Source organism: Xyrauchen texanus, chromosome 46 (genome assembly GCF_025860055.1).
Source record: "Xyrauchen texanus isolate HMW12.3.18 chromosome 46, RBS_HiC_50CHRs, whole genome shotgun sequence".
Lineage (NCBI taxonomy): Eukaryota > Metazoa > Chordata > Actinopteri > Cypriniformes > Catostomidae > Xyrauchen > Xyrauchen texanus.
Genome location: NC_068321.1, coordinates 11,993,437 through 12,012,530, shown reverse-complemented (window position 1 = coordinate 12,012,530; position 19,094 = coordinate 11,993,437). Strand labels below are relative to the sequence as shown.

Here is a 19,094-nt window from a genome sequence, read left to right as displayed (position 1 = left end):
TGGAATTTGATACATGACCTGTGAGAGATAATGAGCTTTATATTTCCAGTCATGGTTTAGAAAGAACGACTTAAAATGGTGTCTAGCATCCATGAATATTAAAGAGATTAGGGCTGCAACTAATGACTATTTTGATAATAGACTAATCTAACGATTATAAGAACGATTATTTGACTATTCGGTCAATTATTGCAATGATTAATCATTAGCTCTTAACCGATTATTCAGCTTGTGCCTCATCTTAAAGGTTGTATTAAACATGCTTAATAACAATAAAGAGGACAAAATCATGTTTTAAAAATATCTCTAAATGACACTCACTGAATTAAAGGGAACATTTTTTTTTTTTTAAGTTTAATTCAGTAACAAAATTCACCGCATACAAATAAGAATTTTTGTCTTGTTTTTCATTTAAATTATCTAAAAATCCTTAAAAGAAGATGCATTTACTTGAGAAGCAACATATAAGATATTTAGACTTGCTTTAAGAGAATGTATCTTGAACACAAGTGTATTTAGTATACAAGTGTATTTTCATATACACTATATACTCATATACAAGATATATTCTCTAAAAGCAAGTATAAATATCTCATATGTTGTTCTCAGGGGAACGCATCTTGAACGCTAATGAATTTCAAAAATCTGGGCAAAATTATTTATTGAGGAATTCTGAATGAAATGACTGTCTGTCATGTAAACACGGAAATACAAATAAAAAAAACCATTAAACTCAAGTGTCATCATGAAACAAATAAAACAAACACTGCGCTTTAACATCAGCAACATCCAATCAAATCACTCCTTGTGACTTTTTTGAACATGAAATTCGCGCCTTGCCGCCTACGTAGTCTACGTAGCCTACTGCAGCTCTCTACGTTCTTTTACTGTCTATGGTTGCAATGAGCAGCCGACAGGAGCTGGCTGCAGGACGGCAATGAGCAAATTTTAATATTCTATCACACTATAACTACTACAGTTTCGTTGAAACTGGTCAACGAAAGTCAGACGCAAGCTGCGGTGCTGCTCTCACACATCATCATTAGTGTTTCATATGATCTCATGTTACATTAAATTACATCAAACGACTATTCGACAATGGACATTTTTGTTGACAACTTTTAATTAATGTCGAATAATCCTTTCAGCCCAAAAGATAGTTCATCCAAATATTTTAATTCTGTCATTCTAAACCTGAATCCTGAACTCAAAAATAGATGTTTTGATAATGTTAACATGGCTCTTTTTAATATAATGAAAGTTAATGAGGATGGACGCTGTTTAGCTAAAAAATACATTAAAAAAATGCCATAAAAGCAGTCCATAAGACTTGTGCAAGTCTTTTAAAGCCATATGCTAGCTGGCTTTAAAATCTGCTGTGACACATTTTCATGTGGCATTTTTGAATATCCACGATTGCGAATGAGTTTTGAGACTTACATTTCAGTCTGTTCATCACACAAAGCTATAATATGACTTCAGAAGACTTGGTGTAAAGTGCATGAATAATGTGGTCTACTTCTATGGTGCTTTTTTTTTTTTCATTTTTGAAACTTGACAGTGTCCGTCCCCATTCACTTTTATGGTAAGCAAATCTCCTTTTGTGTTCTCCTTAAATGTGCAGTATGTAAAATTCAGAAACCCTTGTTATTAATGACACCGGTGACCATTGAATGAACTGCAGCCAGCTGCCTGTTGCTCGTGCTCGCAATGATGTAATGTACAAAGAGACTGAATGTGATTCACCGGCATCATGCTGACAGATGAGGTAGCATAATTAAAATTACAGTTATGATTGTTTTTCTATAAACTTTGAGACTGTATATTATATTTTACTCTCCAGTGTTGGAACAGGGCTAAAAAAAAAGTGTGGATATAGGCCTGACTATGCAAGACTGTAGTTTGGAATAATCACTTTTCTTTGCCTGATACATTGACTGCATTTATACGATACACTATATTTCACATGCTTTGCAGTTATGTAAGTTTACCTGTACAATAAGAAGAACACCAATTAAGGGTGGGTTTTTAGAAGGTCCCTCCAGGAATCAAATGCCCTGCCGACGTTCACTCTAGTTTTCGCTCAACCAGGATCACGTTCTTGCTTAGCCTGGATTCCATCTCTAAGATAACGTTGCCTAGTGTTGCAGTTTGTTGACGCTGTTTAATAGTGGAAGAGAAGCACTGAGGCAAGACTCTCTGGAGCGCGCATAAACGTCACATCCTTTAGATTTTCCCGGCAAAAACAACCCACTCCCTTCACATGAAAATCAGTCTGCAGGCTTTAATAGGCAACCTAGGAAGTCCGTTCACACATTGGCCAAAAAAAAAACAACAGGTGAATATTATATGAAAATTGTTACATATTGCACCTTAAAAGGGTTACTTCACCCAAAGAAGTAAAAAACCCAAAAGTCATATTTAGGCAGCATAAAAGTAATCCACACGACTCCAGTCAATCAATTAATGTCTTCTGAAGTAAACCAATATATTGATGTAAGAATCAAATCGATAATTAAAACGTTTTAACTTGAAGTCTATGCTTCTGCCCAGCACTCGATTGTTGTTTGAAATGACCTAACTCTCACGTGACGTTCGTTCCTCTGTTGTATACAAAGCGGGTGCTTCCGACTTCATGCATGAATGCGCCATTGCGCTGGCAGGAAGCGAGTTTTTAAAGTTAATAAAGTTTTAATTATCTATTTTTTACACAAACATATCGATTTGCTTCTGAAGACATTAATTGTTCGACTGGAGCCGTGTGGATAACATTTATGCTGCCTAAATATGTCTTTTGGGCCGTTGAATAGCCAGCAGACTGATGGCACCCATTCACTTGTGTTGTATGGACAAAATTAGCTGAAATGTGCTAATAAAAGTCTTCACTTCAGTTCTGCTGAAGAAGGAAAGACTTGAACATCTGGGATGGCTTAAAGGTATGGAAATTATGACAGAATTTTCATATTTGGATGAACTATCCCTTTAATGATTATGGGACATTTTTTATAGAAAAAACTGATAAAAGACTTGAGGCTTACCTTTCTCAGTGATAAATTGAATTCTAATTAGATAAATCTAGATTTAATTCAGTGTAAATAGTTCAAAGGTCTGTGATGTCTGTTATAGAAGCAATCACTAAGCAGGACCTTAATGGACAGAATGACAGAAAGTTTTTAGATGAGAACCCAATGAAATAATGTCATCAAACCTTTACACATCTGTGTGAGGGGTCATAGGTGAAAGTAAGGCTTGTTATACAGACGCGCTGAAGGCGAGAAGAGACCTTAGCATCTAGGTCAGATGAATCGTTGACTGTATGGACAGGCATATCGTTTTGCTGATAGCTGTAACAATAATAACAAATAACTTTGCTAATATGTTGCCAAGCAAAAGAACAAAGCAAGCTCTGATTCAAATTAATGTGAAAAGATTTTGAGGAACATAAGCTTCTAGATGCAGTGATACACAGACTAAACCAACGCATTGTGGCAAAGTCACATGTCTACATCTCTCACAAGTGATTTAGCCCATGTGGCATTGAGCCACAAAAATAGACATTTCATACAGTTTACTAATTGAGAGTGAAGAATTGTGTGTACGTTGGTGTTTGTGTCCATGCGGTTAAGCTCCACACACACACACACACACACACACACACACACACACACACACACACACACACACACACACACACACACACACACACACACACACTCTTGCGTTAAGAAAGGCAATGGAAGAAACCGGCAGGAGTCACAAATCAAACTAATTAATTCTGACAGCGACTACCGGTGTAGCTTGACTTCATCTCAATGCAAGCAAAACTGTATGCTAAGCTGACATGAAAAAGATCTCAAGTGGCTTCATTTGATGGAACAGTCTTCCAACTTGTCAAGAAGAACACAAACATTGTACTCAGTGGAAGTTTCGTCGAATTTGCTTTCACAAGAAACCTCTTCAAGGCTTGAACATCTGGGTGAACGTTCTATCAAGGGCCTTGAACATTTATAGACCTTCTGGCCATTGCCTCTAAGCATTGTGGAGTCTCGACCCCTTGTAAACAACATCTGCTGGATGCCTGCCACAAAGAACCCCCAATTTATTCTCCAGTGAATCAAATAATTGGAAAAATAGGACAAAAAGTGGTGCAGAGTAAGCAGGAAGTGGAACAGACTTCAAAAGTGTCAGCTATAAGGATCAACTGATATTGTTTTTTTTTTACAACCAATAATGAAAAGGATAATTTTTGTTTGCAAGTCTGATAACTAATATTCAGAACTGATACAGTGAGCGTGTTTACATGTACAACCTTACTCCTATTATGCTTAATAAATTGAAAACATTTAATTAAGCATAATAGGAGATGGCTTAAACCATTTATGACCATACCCTGATAAAGAAAAAACATTAACCAATCGACTCACACAGATTTATCCCCATTATCCCCATTTCATGTTGCATGTAAATGCCCTTTTACCGTCTTAACCTATGTCTCTTTACATTTTGATGTCAGAAACCAAGAATAGCCAAAGTCTTTCTGAGTCAGTCTACTGGTGGCCATGTTTGGAACTCTCCCGGGAAGCTATTTCCCATCATGAAAGTGCAGCTCCTATCTACTTGAATGGTGAAAGACCGAAATCTCCAAAATGGTTGGTCTCAAGATTACAATCAAAAGAACATATTTCACATCAGCAGTAAAATCTGATAAAATAGTATCATAAATTGTGCTTAACCTCAGATTACTCTAAAAAACAAAATGTACCCAGCTTGTATAGATAAAAAGCATGCATGTTATCTATATATATATATATATATATATATATATATATATATATATTTATTTATTAGGGCTGTTGATTTAACGTGTTAATTCAGTGCGATTAATTTGACTAAAAATAAACGCGTTAAAAACATTTACGCCATTAATCGCAATGCCCCCGGACCGTAATATGGGAGATTCTTGAGAAATGCAAGCTTGTAGTACCTCCTGTTTATTCCAGAGGGCAGTAAGTGAAACTTCAGCTGTGTGGCAAGGCGCAGTTTAAACAGTGAAGAAAAACACCCTTGAGCAGCAGAACAATACAGACATGCGTTACATTCTTGTGTTCAAAACACTTGATGGAGCGCAAATCCGAACTAAGAGATCTGAAGATGTGTTCTAAGTATTAAACTATATTTAACTTGACACAGTGACCTAAAAATGTTATGTTTATGACGCAACGCATCCAAGACGCTACACAAGCATGTCTGACGCAGGTGTACATTGACGGATCCTTAAACAAGCCCTCATAATAAATCTCCAACGGATTGACAAATTCACTTGTGAAATGGATTGCTGTGAACTGTATGCCCATGATTGACTTATGTTCAATAATATAGTAGTAAACAATACATTGTATTCTAAAGCAACTTTTTGTATTGTCTTATCAATGATTAACTCTTCTGCTACAGGAATGTAATGCATTTGAATTATCTGAATATTTTTTTATTTTCTATATATATATATATATATATATATATATATATATATAAGCAAATATTTGTATATACGATTAATTAATCGGGACACCATGTAATTAATTCGATTAAAAATTGTAATCGATTGACAGCCCTAATATTATATATATATATATATATATATATATATATATATATATATATATATATATATATATATATATATATATATATATATATATAAAATCGCAATATCCAATTACATCGCCAACTCCTGGGCTGTGGGATCATGAATATTCTTGCTTTAGTGATTCTCCATTGAAAATGTAATTAAAAAAATAATTCAATTAAAAAAATTTAAAACTTAAATCAAATACATTTCAAAATTCAAACTGCACTCAAACGAAATGAAAAAGCAAATAAAATAAAGTGATATATAGAGATTATATATATATATATATATATATATATATATATACATACTACACATACACACACACACACACACACACACACACACACACACACACACACACACACACACACACACACTCACCTAAAGGATTATTAGGAACACCTGTTCAATTTCTCATTAATGCAATTATCTAATCAACCAATCACATGGCAGTTGCTTCAATGCATTTAGGGGTGTGGTCCTGGTCAAGACAATCTCCTGAACTCCAAACTGAATGTCAGAATGGGAAAGAAAGGTGATTTAAGCAATTTTGAGCGTGGCATGGTTGTTGGTGCCAGACGGGCCGGTCTGAGTATTTCACAATCTGCTCAGTTACTGGGATTTTCACGCACAACCATTTCTAGGGTTTACAAAGAATGGTGTGAAAAGGGAAAAACATCCAGTATGCGGCAGTCCTGTGGGCGAAAATGCCTTGTTGATGCTAGAGGTCAGAGGAGAATGGGCCGACTGATTCAAGCTGATAGAAGAGCAACTTTGCCTGAAATAACCACTCGTTACAACCGAGGTATGCAGCAAAGCATTTGTGAAGCCGCACAACCTTGAGGCGGATGGGCTACAACAGCAGAAGACCCCACCGAGTACCACTCATCTCCACTACAAATAGGAAAAAGAGGCTACAATTTGCAAGAGCTCACCAAAATTGGACAGTTGAAGACTGGAAAAATGTTGCCTGGTCTGATGAGTCTCGATTTCTGTTGAGACATTCATATGGTAGAGTCAGAATTTGGCGTAAACAGAATGAGAACATGGATCCACCATGCCTTGTTACCACTGTGCAGGCTGGTGGTGGTGGTGTATTGGTGTGGGGGATGTTTTCTTGGCACACTTTAGGCCCCTTAGTGCCAATTGGGCATCGTTTAAATGCCACAGCCTACCTGAGCATTGTTTCTGACCATGTCCATCCCTTTATGGCGACCATGTACCCATCCTCTGATGGCTACTTCCAGCAGGATAATGCACCATGTCACAAAGCTTGAATCATTTCAAATTGGTTTCTTGAACATGACAATGAGTTCACTGTACTAAAATGGCCCCCACAGTCACCAGATCTCAACCCAATAGAGCATCTTTGGGATGTGGTGGAACGGGAGCTTCGTGCTCTGGATGTGCATCCCACAAATCTCCATCAACTGCAAGATGCTGTCCTATCAATATGGGCCAACATTTCTAAAGAATGCTTTCAGCACCTTGTTGAATCAATGCCACGTAGAATTAAGGCAGTTCTGAAGGCTGAAAGGGGTCAAACACAGTATTAGTATGGTGTTCCTAATAATCCTTTAGGTGAGAGATAGAGATATAGAGTATATATATATATGTATATATATATATATATATATATATATATATATATATATATATATATATATATATATATATATATATACACACATACATACATACATACACACACACATATATATGGTATTACGTATTTAAATTACAAAATATTAGTAACTATATTGCACTAAAGTTACAATTTAAATAATTGGTAATTACAATACAGTTACATTCAAAAAGTATTTTGATTACTGAAGAGATTACTTTGCATTTTATTGTCATTTGTTTCATTTAATATTTAGTCCTTTCAGATGGAAAACATTTATTCATATAAATGATGTGATCCAAAGTGCATTTGAACAGCGGTGAAACACTTTCTTATGATGTGTTACATTCATACGAGCAGACAGAGAAGTAAGTTTGAAGTAAGTTTGCGGCAGAAGAAATAGAAATAAACCTTGTGTAAATTGTCAGCTTTACGCTAAGCTAAAATACTATTTCTAGCCATTTTACACACACGTTACCAGAAACGATCATATTATTTTATCAAGAAAATTCATGTTGGATCATCATTTATTTTTATAGTAAGATCTTTGATATTAGGGCAAAAATCATATTCTTGATAATAATTTTTGTATTGTTTTCCTGTAAAAATCTAAAAAAATTCTTAAAACAAGATCAATTTGATTTATATTGTTTTAGAAACAACACTGCATAAGATATTTAGGTTTTTACATGTGTATTTTGTCTTACTGTACTGGCAGAGTTTTTATAGTCAAAACAAGTGAAAAAAAAAATCAACCAGTGCTGAAGAAGTAATCCAAAGTACTTTTGATCTTGAGTAATCTAACGGAATACATTACAAGTTACATTTTATGTAATCTGTAGTGGAATACATTTCAAAAGTAACCATCTCAACCCTGTATATAAGTAAACACCTTTCCATAAATGTAAATTTACTGGCAAGAATCCGTCTAAACATGCAGGCGGACAATTATGTACAAAAATAAAGACATAAAAACAATATTAAATGTAAAAATAATAATTATAATGATGATAATAATCACTGATATATAAATCATGGTTAGAGCTGAACATGTTTTTGTATTATTTTACAGGCTGCAGAGTTGCGTTGACAATGAACTGCTCTGTGGAAATAAAGTGAACTGAAATCAAAGCACCTCCTGAGCTTAGAAGTCTGAGGTCATATGCAGCATTCATAGACGATACTATTCTTGCAAAAAAAAAAATCAGAAGACAGAAACAAAGAAAGAGTGAGAACCTTTTACATGTGCGTGTTCCACGAGACTGTACACCTCTGAATAAACAGCATGTCATACATGCGCATAGACGGATTTTCTGTCATCTGTTCTTAATACTATATTAAAGTGTGTTTCTTCAAGCACGTGTCTGTGTGCAGTGGGGCAAATTATTTGTAATGTAATTTAATAATAATACCCTAATAATAATAATTTTATACATGGGAAAACGAGCAAAATATCATTTGCGATCATTTGCGAATAATCACTTACTGCCCTCTGAGCAAAAGGTCGAGGCAGAAATGAACATGTACCTGCAGGAAATGGCCATTGATGGGGAAGAGGACCCACTGACTTGGTGGAAAACGAACAACAAAAGGTTTCCGTTCATGGCAAGATTAGCACGGAAATATCTGTGCATATGTGCTAGCAGTACTCCATCAGAGCGGGTCTTCAGCACAGCGGGTAGTGTAGTCACTCCAATCCGCAGCTTCTTAAAACCAGATAAAGTGAATATGTTGGTATTTCTGGCCAGAAACATCGAAATTTAAACATGGTCTATGGTGAAAGATATTAGACTCCTTTACGCATTTTTCGCCATCCGTTGCGGAGCTATTCGATTTTGCATATTATTTTTTAAACGTTCATTTGTGTAGTTCATATGACCACTTTACAATATTTCAATAACATAATTTATTTTGTAGCCAGTGCTGAAGTTAATTGTGCTGCTAATTATAAGTGAAATGTTAATGCAGAGTTTCGGTCTGAGTGTTGTTCCCGTTTTCTTGTTTTATTTGTTGTTCTTCTATGTTTTAATAAATGTGTGTTATTCATATTCACCTTGTTTCTTTCATTTGATTTGACATTATGGATTTATGGCCAAGGAAATTTAGCTTTAAAAGTATTAACCAGACAAAAGTTATTTGACGTTCGCTGGTCTGGGTTTATCTTAAACTGCCGCTTCAGTGTATACAAGAGCTATGTGACAATGAACAAGATTTTCTGAGACACTACAACTACTAATAATTAATTAATAAAGGCTATTTTCTTGTAGCCTACAACATAAAATATTTTAATCTAAATGTACAGTGTAAGACATGTAAAAAAAAGACAAGAAGCTAACAATGTCAAGATTAATATTTGTGTAGCCTGCCTGACACAGTATTTTCACAGACTAACACGTCACGTCTCTGGCATATACTACAGTATTTAAAATAGCATATATTCATTAGTTATATTCTCAATTTAATTTACAGAGCAATCCCTGCAAAGTTTTTAGGTTAACTATAGAAGAGACTAGGATTAGGGAGTCACACTAGCAAGACTCGCAAAAGGGGGCGTGGCATCACGATGGTGGCTCTACATCGTGATGTTGGTCAGCCATCACGATGGACGATGATATCGTCCATCGGCACAACCCTAGTCAGCACAACCCTAATGTGCATTTCTCTCTATTAATTAACAAAATTTTTCTAACACATTCAGAATCATTACAGCTTTTGCCAGTGTCGCTGTGACACGCTTCGTGCGTGCGCTTGCAAAATTAATATTTTAAAGGCTCATTATTACGGTTTATTATTTCTCTGTAATGTAGAACAGTGTTAGCAATGTTACTTATAACATTCTCTCTCAGTCCTGGAAATCAAACAATTTTCTGATTCCCGACCAAAAATATATATTTAAGTAATTAAATTAATATCATAAACGTGCAACTAGTCGACCTTCTTTAAAAGCGGTTTTCTTGCGTTGTAGGATTTTTTTAGTAAGCAGATTTTTGATAGTTATAAGGGTTTATGGTATACTGTCATATCACCTAACCCTTTTCCTTTTGAAAACTAGGAAGACATGTTACACGATTACTGCAGGTGCCACAATAGATCTTACACTGACTATGTTTAATAAGCCGACAACATGTAAGGTCATGTAAATGCCTTAAACTATTTCCCTTTATTAGGGTAAGTTCATGAACGGTTTAAAGAGTTAGTTCACACAAAAATAAAAATTCTCTCATCATTTACTCACCCTCATGCCATCCCAGATGTGTATGACTTTATTTCTTCTGCTGAACACAAATTAAGATTATTGCAGCTCTGTAGGTCCATACAATGCAAGTGGTGGTGATTAGCACTTTAAAGCTCCAAAAAGTAGAGGGAACAGAGTCCCGTTTTGGACAGGCCAGAAGTAAACAATTATAGTGAAAAGGACATACATATTGATTCTCATCCAAAGTGATCATATCACTTTAGAAGACATTAATTTAACCACTGGAGTCAAATGTATTGATTTTATGCTGCTTTTGTGCTTTTTGGAGCTTTAACATGCTAATCAGCATCCACTTGCATTGTATGGACAAGGGCTGGGATAAACAATTATTTTTTAAACAATTAATCTAGCGATTATTTTTTCGATGCATCGATTAATCTAACGATTCATTTTCCCAGTCCGATTCGATTTCGATTATCTCCCCATTAATTGACTAATAGCAATTTATACATGTTGATTTACATATCTGAATGAAAAAAAAAATGAATTCCTTAACATTGCAATATATGTTTATTGCTCTTAAAATTCCAAAATAAAAGACTATACAAGTGCAAAGTAATGCATTCTTAGTCAGAAGTAGCATTCAATAAAACCTTGAAGCCTTGAAAACACCCTAGCTTACTGAAAAAAAGTGCATCTTGTAATTCTTCTTTCAGAATAAAATAACAACAACTTGTTGTCTAGCATTCAATAAAAAAAATAAAATGGTCACCTAAAACACTTGTTTAGAGCAATTGAAAGAATACAGTAACTATTGTAAACTTGAGGGCTTTAAGCGAATACAGAAAGTGCTTTTCCAACAAAAAATAAATAATGAAAATAAACATTCAGAATTCAACATTTATGTTGAACATACTGAAAAAAAGCATCTTCATTCACATGCAAATAACAACTCACACTCTTTCACTTTCCTTTCATACTGTGTGTGTGTGTGTGTGTGTGTGTGTGTGTGTGTGTGTGCGTGTGCATGCGGGGGGCACTTCTTCAGGTGCTGATGCATTGCCGTGGTGCATGCTAGAATGGAAGGCCATCTCCATTTTGCAAAGACGACATATCACGGAATTGTTTCCTTTAATTTAAAAGAATTCCCATACTTTAGAGTAGGCCTGGGCGAAAAATCGATTCAATGAATTAATTCGAATTTTTTGTTGCGGGCGATTTAAAAAATAAGTAAATCGAGTTTTTGTGTAATGGCGCATTTTTGGCTCCCCGGAGCATCCGTAGCGTTAGTTTCACATAGCAGTATGGCAAGCGACAACAACAACATCATAGCACACACGAAACGGCAACAGCATACAGCAAGCGACAACATGGCTACCGGCGAGAGTGGGAAGTTTGTTCCCAAGAAAGGAATAAAATCATCTGTTGTTTGGAACTGGTATGGGTTTGCTGCGACAGACGTAAAGCAAGAGACCCCACGCTGCAACATTTGCCTAAAGCCCATCGCAGTCAAAGGCAGCAGCACCACAAACCTATTCCAACACCTGAAACAGAGACATCCAGCCGAATATGAAACATGCCAGTCTCTCCGAGACGAACAAAACCGCAGTGACCATCAAATCCTTTGCCGAATCCTTTGCACAAGGCACCACATATGACAGGAAAGGGGCACGGTGGAGAACAATCACCGAAGCGGTCGCTTTGCACATAGCCAAAGACATGGTACCCATATATACCGTGGAGAAGACGGGGTTTATTAATTTGATTAAAACCTTAGACCCCAGATATGAGCTACCCAGCCGCAAGTACTTCGGTGAAGTCGCCTTGCCCCAGCTGTACAACAACACACGAGAGAAAGTCAGCAGAGAACTGGAGGAGCTGTCCTTTTATTCGGCAACATCCGACATGTGGTCCAGTCGGACTATGCGACCTTACATGAGTTTAACGGTGCATTTCATTAACAATGCGTGGGATTTGCGGAGTATTTCCCTCCAAACGTCATACTTTCCCGAGGACCACACCGGTGAACTTGTTGCTAAGGGACTGAGAGACGCTCTCGACTGCTGGAACCTGTCTGAGAATCGTCTATGCTGCATGACAACTGACAGCGGCACCAACATGATTAAAGCCCTGAGAGTGAACGGATGGCCAAACCTCCAGTGCTTTGGACACAAACTACACAACGCTATTGGTACGTTTAACAATAAGTAAAATAAAATATTAAATTTTGACAGAGCACATATTTTCCTCATCCAAAACGCAGTCAAGCTAGTAGGGCTGGGCGATATATCGGATGACATTGTTATGCGCATCTCGTCAGTAAAACTGGTTTTCTTGATTAGTAGTAAATCGCCATCACCTCAAGTCAAGTCAAGTCAAGTGGTTTTTATTGTCCTTTCAACCATATACAGTTAGTACAGTACACAGCAAAACGAGACAACGTTCCTCCAGGACCATGGTGCTACATAAAAACAACAAAGGACCAACACAGGACCACATGAGACAACACAACGAAATAAAATACCTATATAAAAAAACCTACATATACCTATATAAAGTGCACGTGCAAACATGTGCAAAAAGTACAGGACAGTACAACAAATTTCTGACAATGAACAGGACAATAGACAGTGCAGCACCGACCAGTACTCAGTAGTGCAAAAAGATGACAGTTTCTAAAAATGTAAACATAACATACTATGAGATAATGTTCTATGCACATAGCAGTTATTGAGGTAGCAGACAGTTATAAAGTGACAGTAATTAAAGTGCAACTCAGGACACGTGTGTGTCAAACCAGTCTCTGAGTATTGAGGAGTCTGATGGCTTGGGGAAGAAGCTGTTACACAGTCTGGCCGTGAGGGCCCGAATGCTTCGGTACCTCTTGCCAGACGGGAGGAGGGTAAAGAGTTTGTGTGAGGGGTGTGTGGGGTCGTCCACAATGCTGGTTGCTTTGCGGATACAGTGTTTTTTGTAAATGTCTTTGATGGAGGAAGAGAGACCCCAATGATCTTCTCAGCTGTCCTCACTATCCTCTGCAGGGCTTTGCGGTCCGAAACGGTGCAAGTCCCAAACCAGGCAGTGATGCAGCTGCTCAGGATGCTCTCAATAGTCCCTCTATAGAATGTAGTGAGGATGGTGGTTGGGAGATGTGCTTTCCTCAGCCTTCGAAGAAAGTAGAGACGCTGCTGGGCTTTCTTGGTGATAGAGCTGGTGTTGAGGGACCAGGTGAGGTTCTCCACCAAGTGAACACCTGCTTTCAGATGGAGCGGCATTTACTACACAGAGCCGTAGTTCACTGACAAGCTAAGCCATATCGCATTAATTATCGCAGGCGATACGGCCGTGATAATTAATGCGATCTATATATTATTTTTTTTCAGTCAGCCAACCCAACATTTAGTCAAGCTGACTCGACTGCGAAAAGACGATTGTCTGACAACTTGACTGCGGTTCATCCACCGTTTAAAAAGTTTAAGAGCTGTATGTGATTTATTAAAATACATTTTTTTTTTTATTAGGCCAAGCCAAAAAAAAAAAAAAAAACTCGGCAAGAATGTTTCAATATGCATTGTCCATTTGATCTGTATTTTATTCATAAAGACAGTCGAATGGATTATTTTATAAAATGGATTCAAATTTCTCCACAAACTGCACATATGCCTATAGTAAACAAAAATTATTTTTGTGCATCTCTGTAGTGTCTGAGTTTTGGAATGACAAAGTTTTGAAATACAGAAGAAAATAAATAATTTTTAGATGGATGTAGACTGATATTTATTAAAGTCCCCATCCCAGTAGTGATGTATGTCTTTGTGTTTTATTCTTTATCATACAGAGAATGGTGTTAAGGATCCCCGCATAGATCGTGCCATTGGAGTATGCAAGAAGATAGTCGCTGCTTTTTCCTACAGCTGGAAGAAAAGAAGAGAGCTGGGTGTAGCTCAGTCAGAGCTTGGCCTTCCCCCTCATCAGCTAACAACAGAATCCCCAACCAGATGGGGCTCCCGCCAAAAGATGATCGAGCGATTCCTGGAACAGGAGAAGGCTATAGCCCGTGTCCTGGGGTCTGATGTTAAAAGCCGCCATCTTGTGCCCTCTTGGCAAGACATCGAGGTTTTGGAGTCAGTAAACAAGGCGGTTAAAGCACTCCAAGACTTTACGGATGCGCTATCAGGGGAAATGTATGTCAGTGTCTCATACGTCAAGCCTGTTATCCATCTGTTCAAAACCAGTCTTTTGCAGCCTGAGGACAACGACACAGAGCTTACCAAAACAATAAAAAGGAAAATACTGGGATACCTTGTTGACAAATACAGTGATCCTGTCAAGGATGAGCTCTTGGACATGGCCTCTCTGATGGATCCAAGGTTCCAGACATCCTACATCGACCCAGACAAGGTGGAGCAAGTCAAAAGAAGAGCTGTCAGTGAACTTCTGTCTTTCCCCGCTGACAAAAGCACACCACAGCCTGGTCCAGTTGTGCAGGTGGACCAGGAAGAGGCAAGGCCTCAGCCAGACCCCAAGAGGAAAAAGACCTTAGCAACCTTCTTCAAGAAGAGTGTTGTTGTGCCAACCTCTGACCAGTCGGAAGAAGCTAAAATAGAGACTGAACTGGCAACCTATCTGCTCTTGCCAGAGGCAGACCCTGACACTGATCCACTGCAGTGGTGGAAGATCAACAAATCCAACTTCTCAAGGCTCAGTCACCTGGCCAAGAAATACCTCAGTATCCCTGCAACAAGTGCCCCATCTGAGAGGCTTTTCAGTGTGGGGGAGGAGTTGTCACATGCAGCAGAGCTTGCCTCAAGCCAGAGGCAGTGGACAGGCTGATTTTCCTTGCCAAAAATGTTTAAATGTTATTGACAGTAACTTAAGCACATATCTCATGTTCTGCACCTCAACCAAAATGTGATTTTTCTTTCCTGTTCAAGTGTTCATACATTCAGGGACACAAATGGCACGGTTTATTTTTTTAAAGCAAAGTTTGCACTTTATCAATTTCAGTTGGAGTTGATGTATTATTTATTTTGTACTCTGCTAAATTTTTGTTTACATTAGTATTTTACCCAAGACAGAGATGTTGCCTCTTTATGTTGTTATTTAAAATTCTATGCAAAGTGCAATTAAAGACAGTATTTTTTCTGTTTTTGGTTTGAAAAATTTAATTCTGCTAAGAGTAAGATGCAGTGCATGTTCATGCCATGTATCCCTGTATGTTGTTGCATTGTTTGGGCTAGATACAATGAAAAATGTCACTGTCTAGTTTTCCTCAGATTTGAATGTATTGTTAATGCTTTAGAAAATGGTGCTACTCTCAAGGCCTTTTAGTCTAGACTACAAAGTGTGACTTAAAACACAGCTGGGACTTTGATTCCAAGAGGGTGTTCATTTATTTATTATTCATCCCAGAAATGGGGGTTACATTTGTCTTGCTTTTGATTAAATAAAAGCAAAATTTGCTTTAAGTTGTCTGCCGTTTGTCGTATTGATTTCCTTAATAAGTAGATGGGAAAATCGGGAAAAAATCGTAAATCGAATTAAAAAAAATAAAATCGGAGATTTTATTTTTAGGCCATATCGCCCAGCCCTACTTTAGAGGAACGAGTGCCTTGTACTTCTGATAGTCTGAGGAGCTACTCCTGTTGCTACTACCCTCAGGCGCCGCCATCTTTGTTTTGGGTCTGACGAATCGACGTGCATATCTTGCGGTGACGTCATCGATGACGTCGACGCGTTGTCCCAGCCCTAGTATGGACCTACAGAGCTCCAATAGTCTTCTAAAAATCTTTGTTTGTGTTCTGCTGAAGACAGAAAGTCACACACATCTGGGATGGCATGAGGGTGAGTAATTATGAGAGAATTTAAATGTTTGGGTGAACTATTATTTTAAGCAAACACAGATCAGCACATATAGATTTCTTCCCATTTCACTGAGCAGGTAAACACATTTACTGCCATTTTTACCGGCGTATCCAAAGTGTGAAAGTGTTTTGGCATTCAAAAGCAGAGAATAACCGGATAGTTTCAATGCAAATATTTTCTTGTGTTGTTAGATTTGTTTTTAATACGCACATTTTTTTAGTTAATGGCGTATTGGTGTGCATGTAAACACACTCACTGAAATGGTTTGAGGACTGTGTTGAGTAGAGCTGGAATAGTGTGTGCTATGACACAAAAGTGGGCTTATGGGTCATTGTGTCAAGTGTCAAAGAGAACAGACTTTGCATGTCCATCTGCACTGACCTGAATGAAAATCATGGGTGAAGGAAATTCTACCTCTGAAACAGCCTTTCGAACCGACCTCTGATCTTGACAAACTGCCAATAAATCCACGATGATGTCAATTTACACTTCACTGGCAGCACGTTTAATGGATCTCCAGGTTGTTTAAAAAGGCTGAAATTAACAATGTCATGTGTCTCCACAACTTCATTCAGAGCTAAAGAACCATAACAATCTACGTGACTGAACTGATGTATGCATTCCCCGTTTCATGTTTTCAAACCCATCCCTGAAAAAGAAATCTTATTTTCTTGATATCTGAGGTGTCTTGGCACCACAGATATGTTTTTTGCACATTTTGATCTAGTTGCGCTATTCACTCCATACTACGCACGTTAGACATCATTACACAGGGCATCAAGATGAACCGTAGTGATGTTGTTATTGCTTATGAATATTCCTACGCATTTCTCCCAGGCACTCCAAAAAGGAAATTGAAACCTCCAAAGTGGAACGGAAAGGAACTAAGCCTACACAAAGCGAATAAGGCTTTACTGTTAAAAACACAGAATCCAGGAGAATAAAGAAAAATCAATACACAGTGTGTCTAATTAATTCCAGAAGGGATTTCTCAACTCCAAAAAAGAATTAATTAACACAGATAATATATTGGACGCCTTTCCAAAATCAGGAGTACAAAAGATTCATGCTCAGATTTAAAGTGTGCTGTTTTAAAGTGGAAATCCACCAATAGGCCTTAAATCCACCTTAACAACATAGACTGATGACGGATTAAGGCACTTTAAATTAACTTTATAATAATAAACAATAAACAATGTTTGGAATGAAAGGAATACTAGCGTACACTTTTTAGTTTGTTTACTGCTAACTGTGCAGTATAGGCTACGTAAATACTGCATACTATTTGTTAAAAATAGTATATCAAATGCATAATGCAACAATAATAATTTTAAAGTACAAGGTGGGGGCAGTGGTGGGGGCAGTGGTGGCTCAGTGGTAGAGGCTCAGGGTTACTGACCAGAAGGTCGGGGGTTCAAGCCCCAGCACCACCAAGATGCCACTGTTGGGCCCTTGAGCAAGGCACTTAACTCCAGGTTGCTCTGGGGGGATTGTCCCTGTAATAAGTGCACTGTAAGTCGCTTTGGATAAAAGCGTCTGCCAAATGCATAAATGTAAATGTAAGGTGACTGTCACATGACATCAATACATTACATATTTAATTGAGCACATGCTGTCTAGATATCATATCAAAGGCCCAGATAGAATCTGCAGAATTTTTTTGCATTTTCTGCTCTGATTTTTAGGGGATATCTGCAGAATTCTGCAGAAGGAATTTAAACATAGAAACATTTATTACATGGACCTGAGAGCACTATACTCTTATTAGTAGCCTAAAAGCATTATGAAATTAGCCATAATATTTCATAAATAACATGCAGAGAAGGGGAATACATAGAACTTTTAAGAATGTCACAATTCTGCTGAAATCTGCAGAGCTTTATTGTGCAGTTGAACAGGCGCAGAATCATTTTTTGTCCTTGGATTTTTCATCCAATTTTGTGTTAAAACGTCTTAAAGGAATATCTTGTGTTGAATACAAGTTAATCGAAATTAACAGCATTTGTGGCATAATGTTGATTACCTCTTTTATTTTATTTTTTAAAGCAAAAATTGACATTACAGTAGGGCACTTCTAATGAAAGTGAATGGGCTAAATTAAAAGGCAGGAATGTGAAGGTTATAATTTTATAAGAGCACAAATTAATTATTTTGTTAAAACTTGTGTATTATTTGACCTCTAAAGTTTTTACAGCCTTTTGGGGGTTTACGGCGTTATGTCATAAACGTAAAATTGGATATAACTTTTCATCATGCTAAAATCATGTTAGTGTGCATATTGTTTACACTTTGAAGCTATAGCCTACTTTTGAAACAGTGAGTACTGTAATGTTTACGGATTGGCCCTATTCACTTCCATTGTAAGTATCTCACAGTAACCCAGGGATGGATTACTGACCGGGCCAATGGAGCCAGTGCTCAGGGGCCCTTGACTGCCAGGGGTGGCCCTGGGCTTTAAGGTAGCGTGATCCATTTTGGCAATTCCCCCGCTCAAAAAAACATCAACAATGAAAATGACAATGGCCATGAAACTTTTGGAGGGGACCCTTGGAGATAATTGGCCCTGGGGCCTTTGCAAGTCATAATCCGTCCCTGCTGTAACCAGATGTTTTATTTTTTAAAAGGAGGGATGAATCATAATTAATTTATGGTGGTAATCAACATTATGCCACATTATGACTCCTTTCAGTCCATAAAAAAAAAAAAACACCATAAAAAAAATACATAGCACACCTTAGGCTGACATATTCTAAAAACATTTCAACCACAACTTAAAT

At 37.4% G+C, this 19,094-nt stretch overlaps 2 protein-coding genes across 2 annotated transcripts in view; one reads left to right on the top strand and one right to left on the bottom strand.

Moving 5' to 3' along the window:
* LOC127638108 (protection of telomeres protein 1-like) overlaps positions 1–3,328 on the bottom strand; it is a 56,208-nt gene extending 52,880 nt beyond the window's left edge. Inside the window, exon 1 of the mRNA XM_052119461.1 lies at positions 3,209–3,328. Within this exon, the coding sequence (XP_051975421.1) occupies positions 3,209–3,328 (120 nt within the window). The remainder of the gene's footprint in view (positions 1–3,208) is intronic.
* An 8,843-nt stretch (positions 3,329–12,171) lies between these two features.
* Positions 12,172–15,285, top strand: LOC127638029 (E3 SUMO-protein ligase ZBED1-like). Its single transcript, XM_052119375.1, has 2 exons — positions 12,172–12,643; positions 14,291–15,285. The coding sequence occupies exons 1-2, from the start codon at positions 12,172–12,174 to the stop codon at positions 15,283–15,285; spliced, it is 1,467 nt and encodes a 488-aa protein (XP_051975335.1).
* Positions 15,286–19,094: the final 3,809 nt, after the last annotated feature.

What these genes read in the sequence shown, in the direction of transcription:
- LOC127638029 (XM_052119375.1), top strand. Translation starts at nt 12,172, where the DNA reads ATGGTACCCATATATACCGTGGAGAAGACGGGGTTTATTAATTTGATT. An exon ending in CAAACTACACAACGCTATTG is followed by an intron (nt 12,644 to 14,290) that starts GTACGTTTAACA and finishes TTTATCATACAG; the next exon opens with AGAATGGTGTTAAGGATCCC.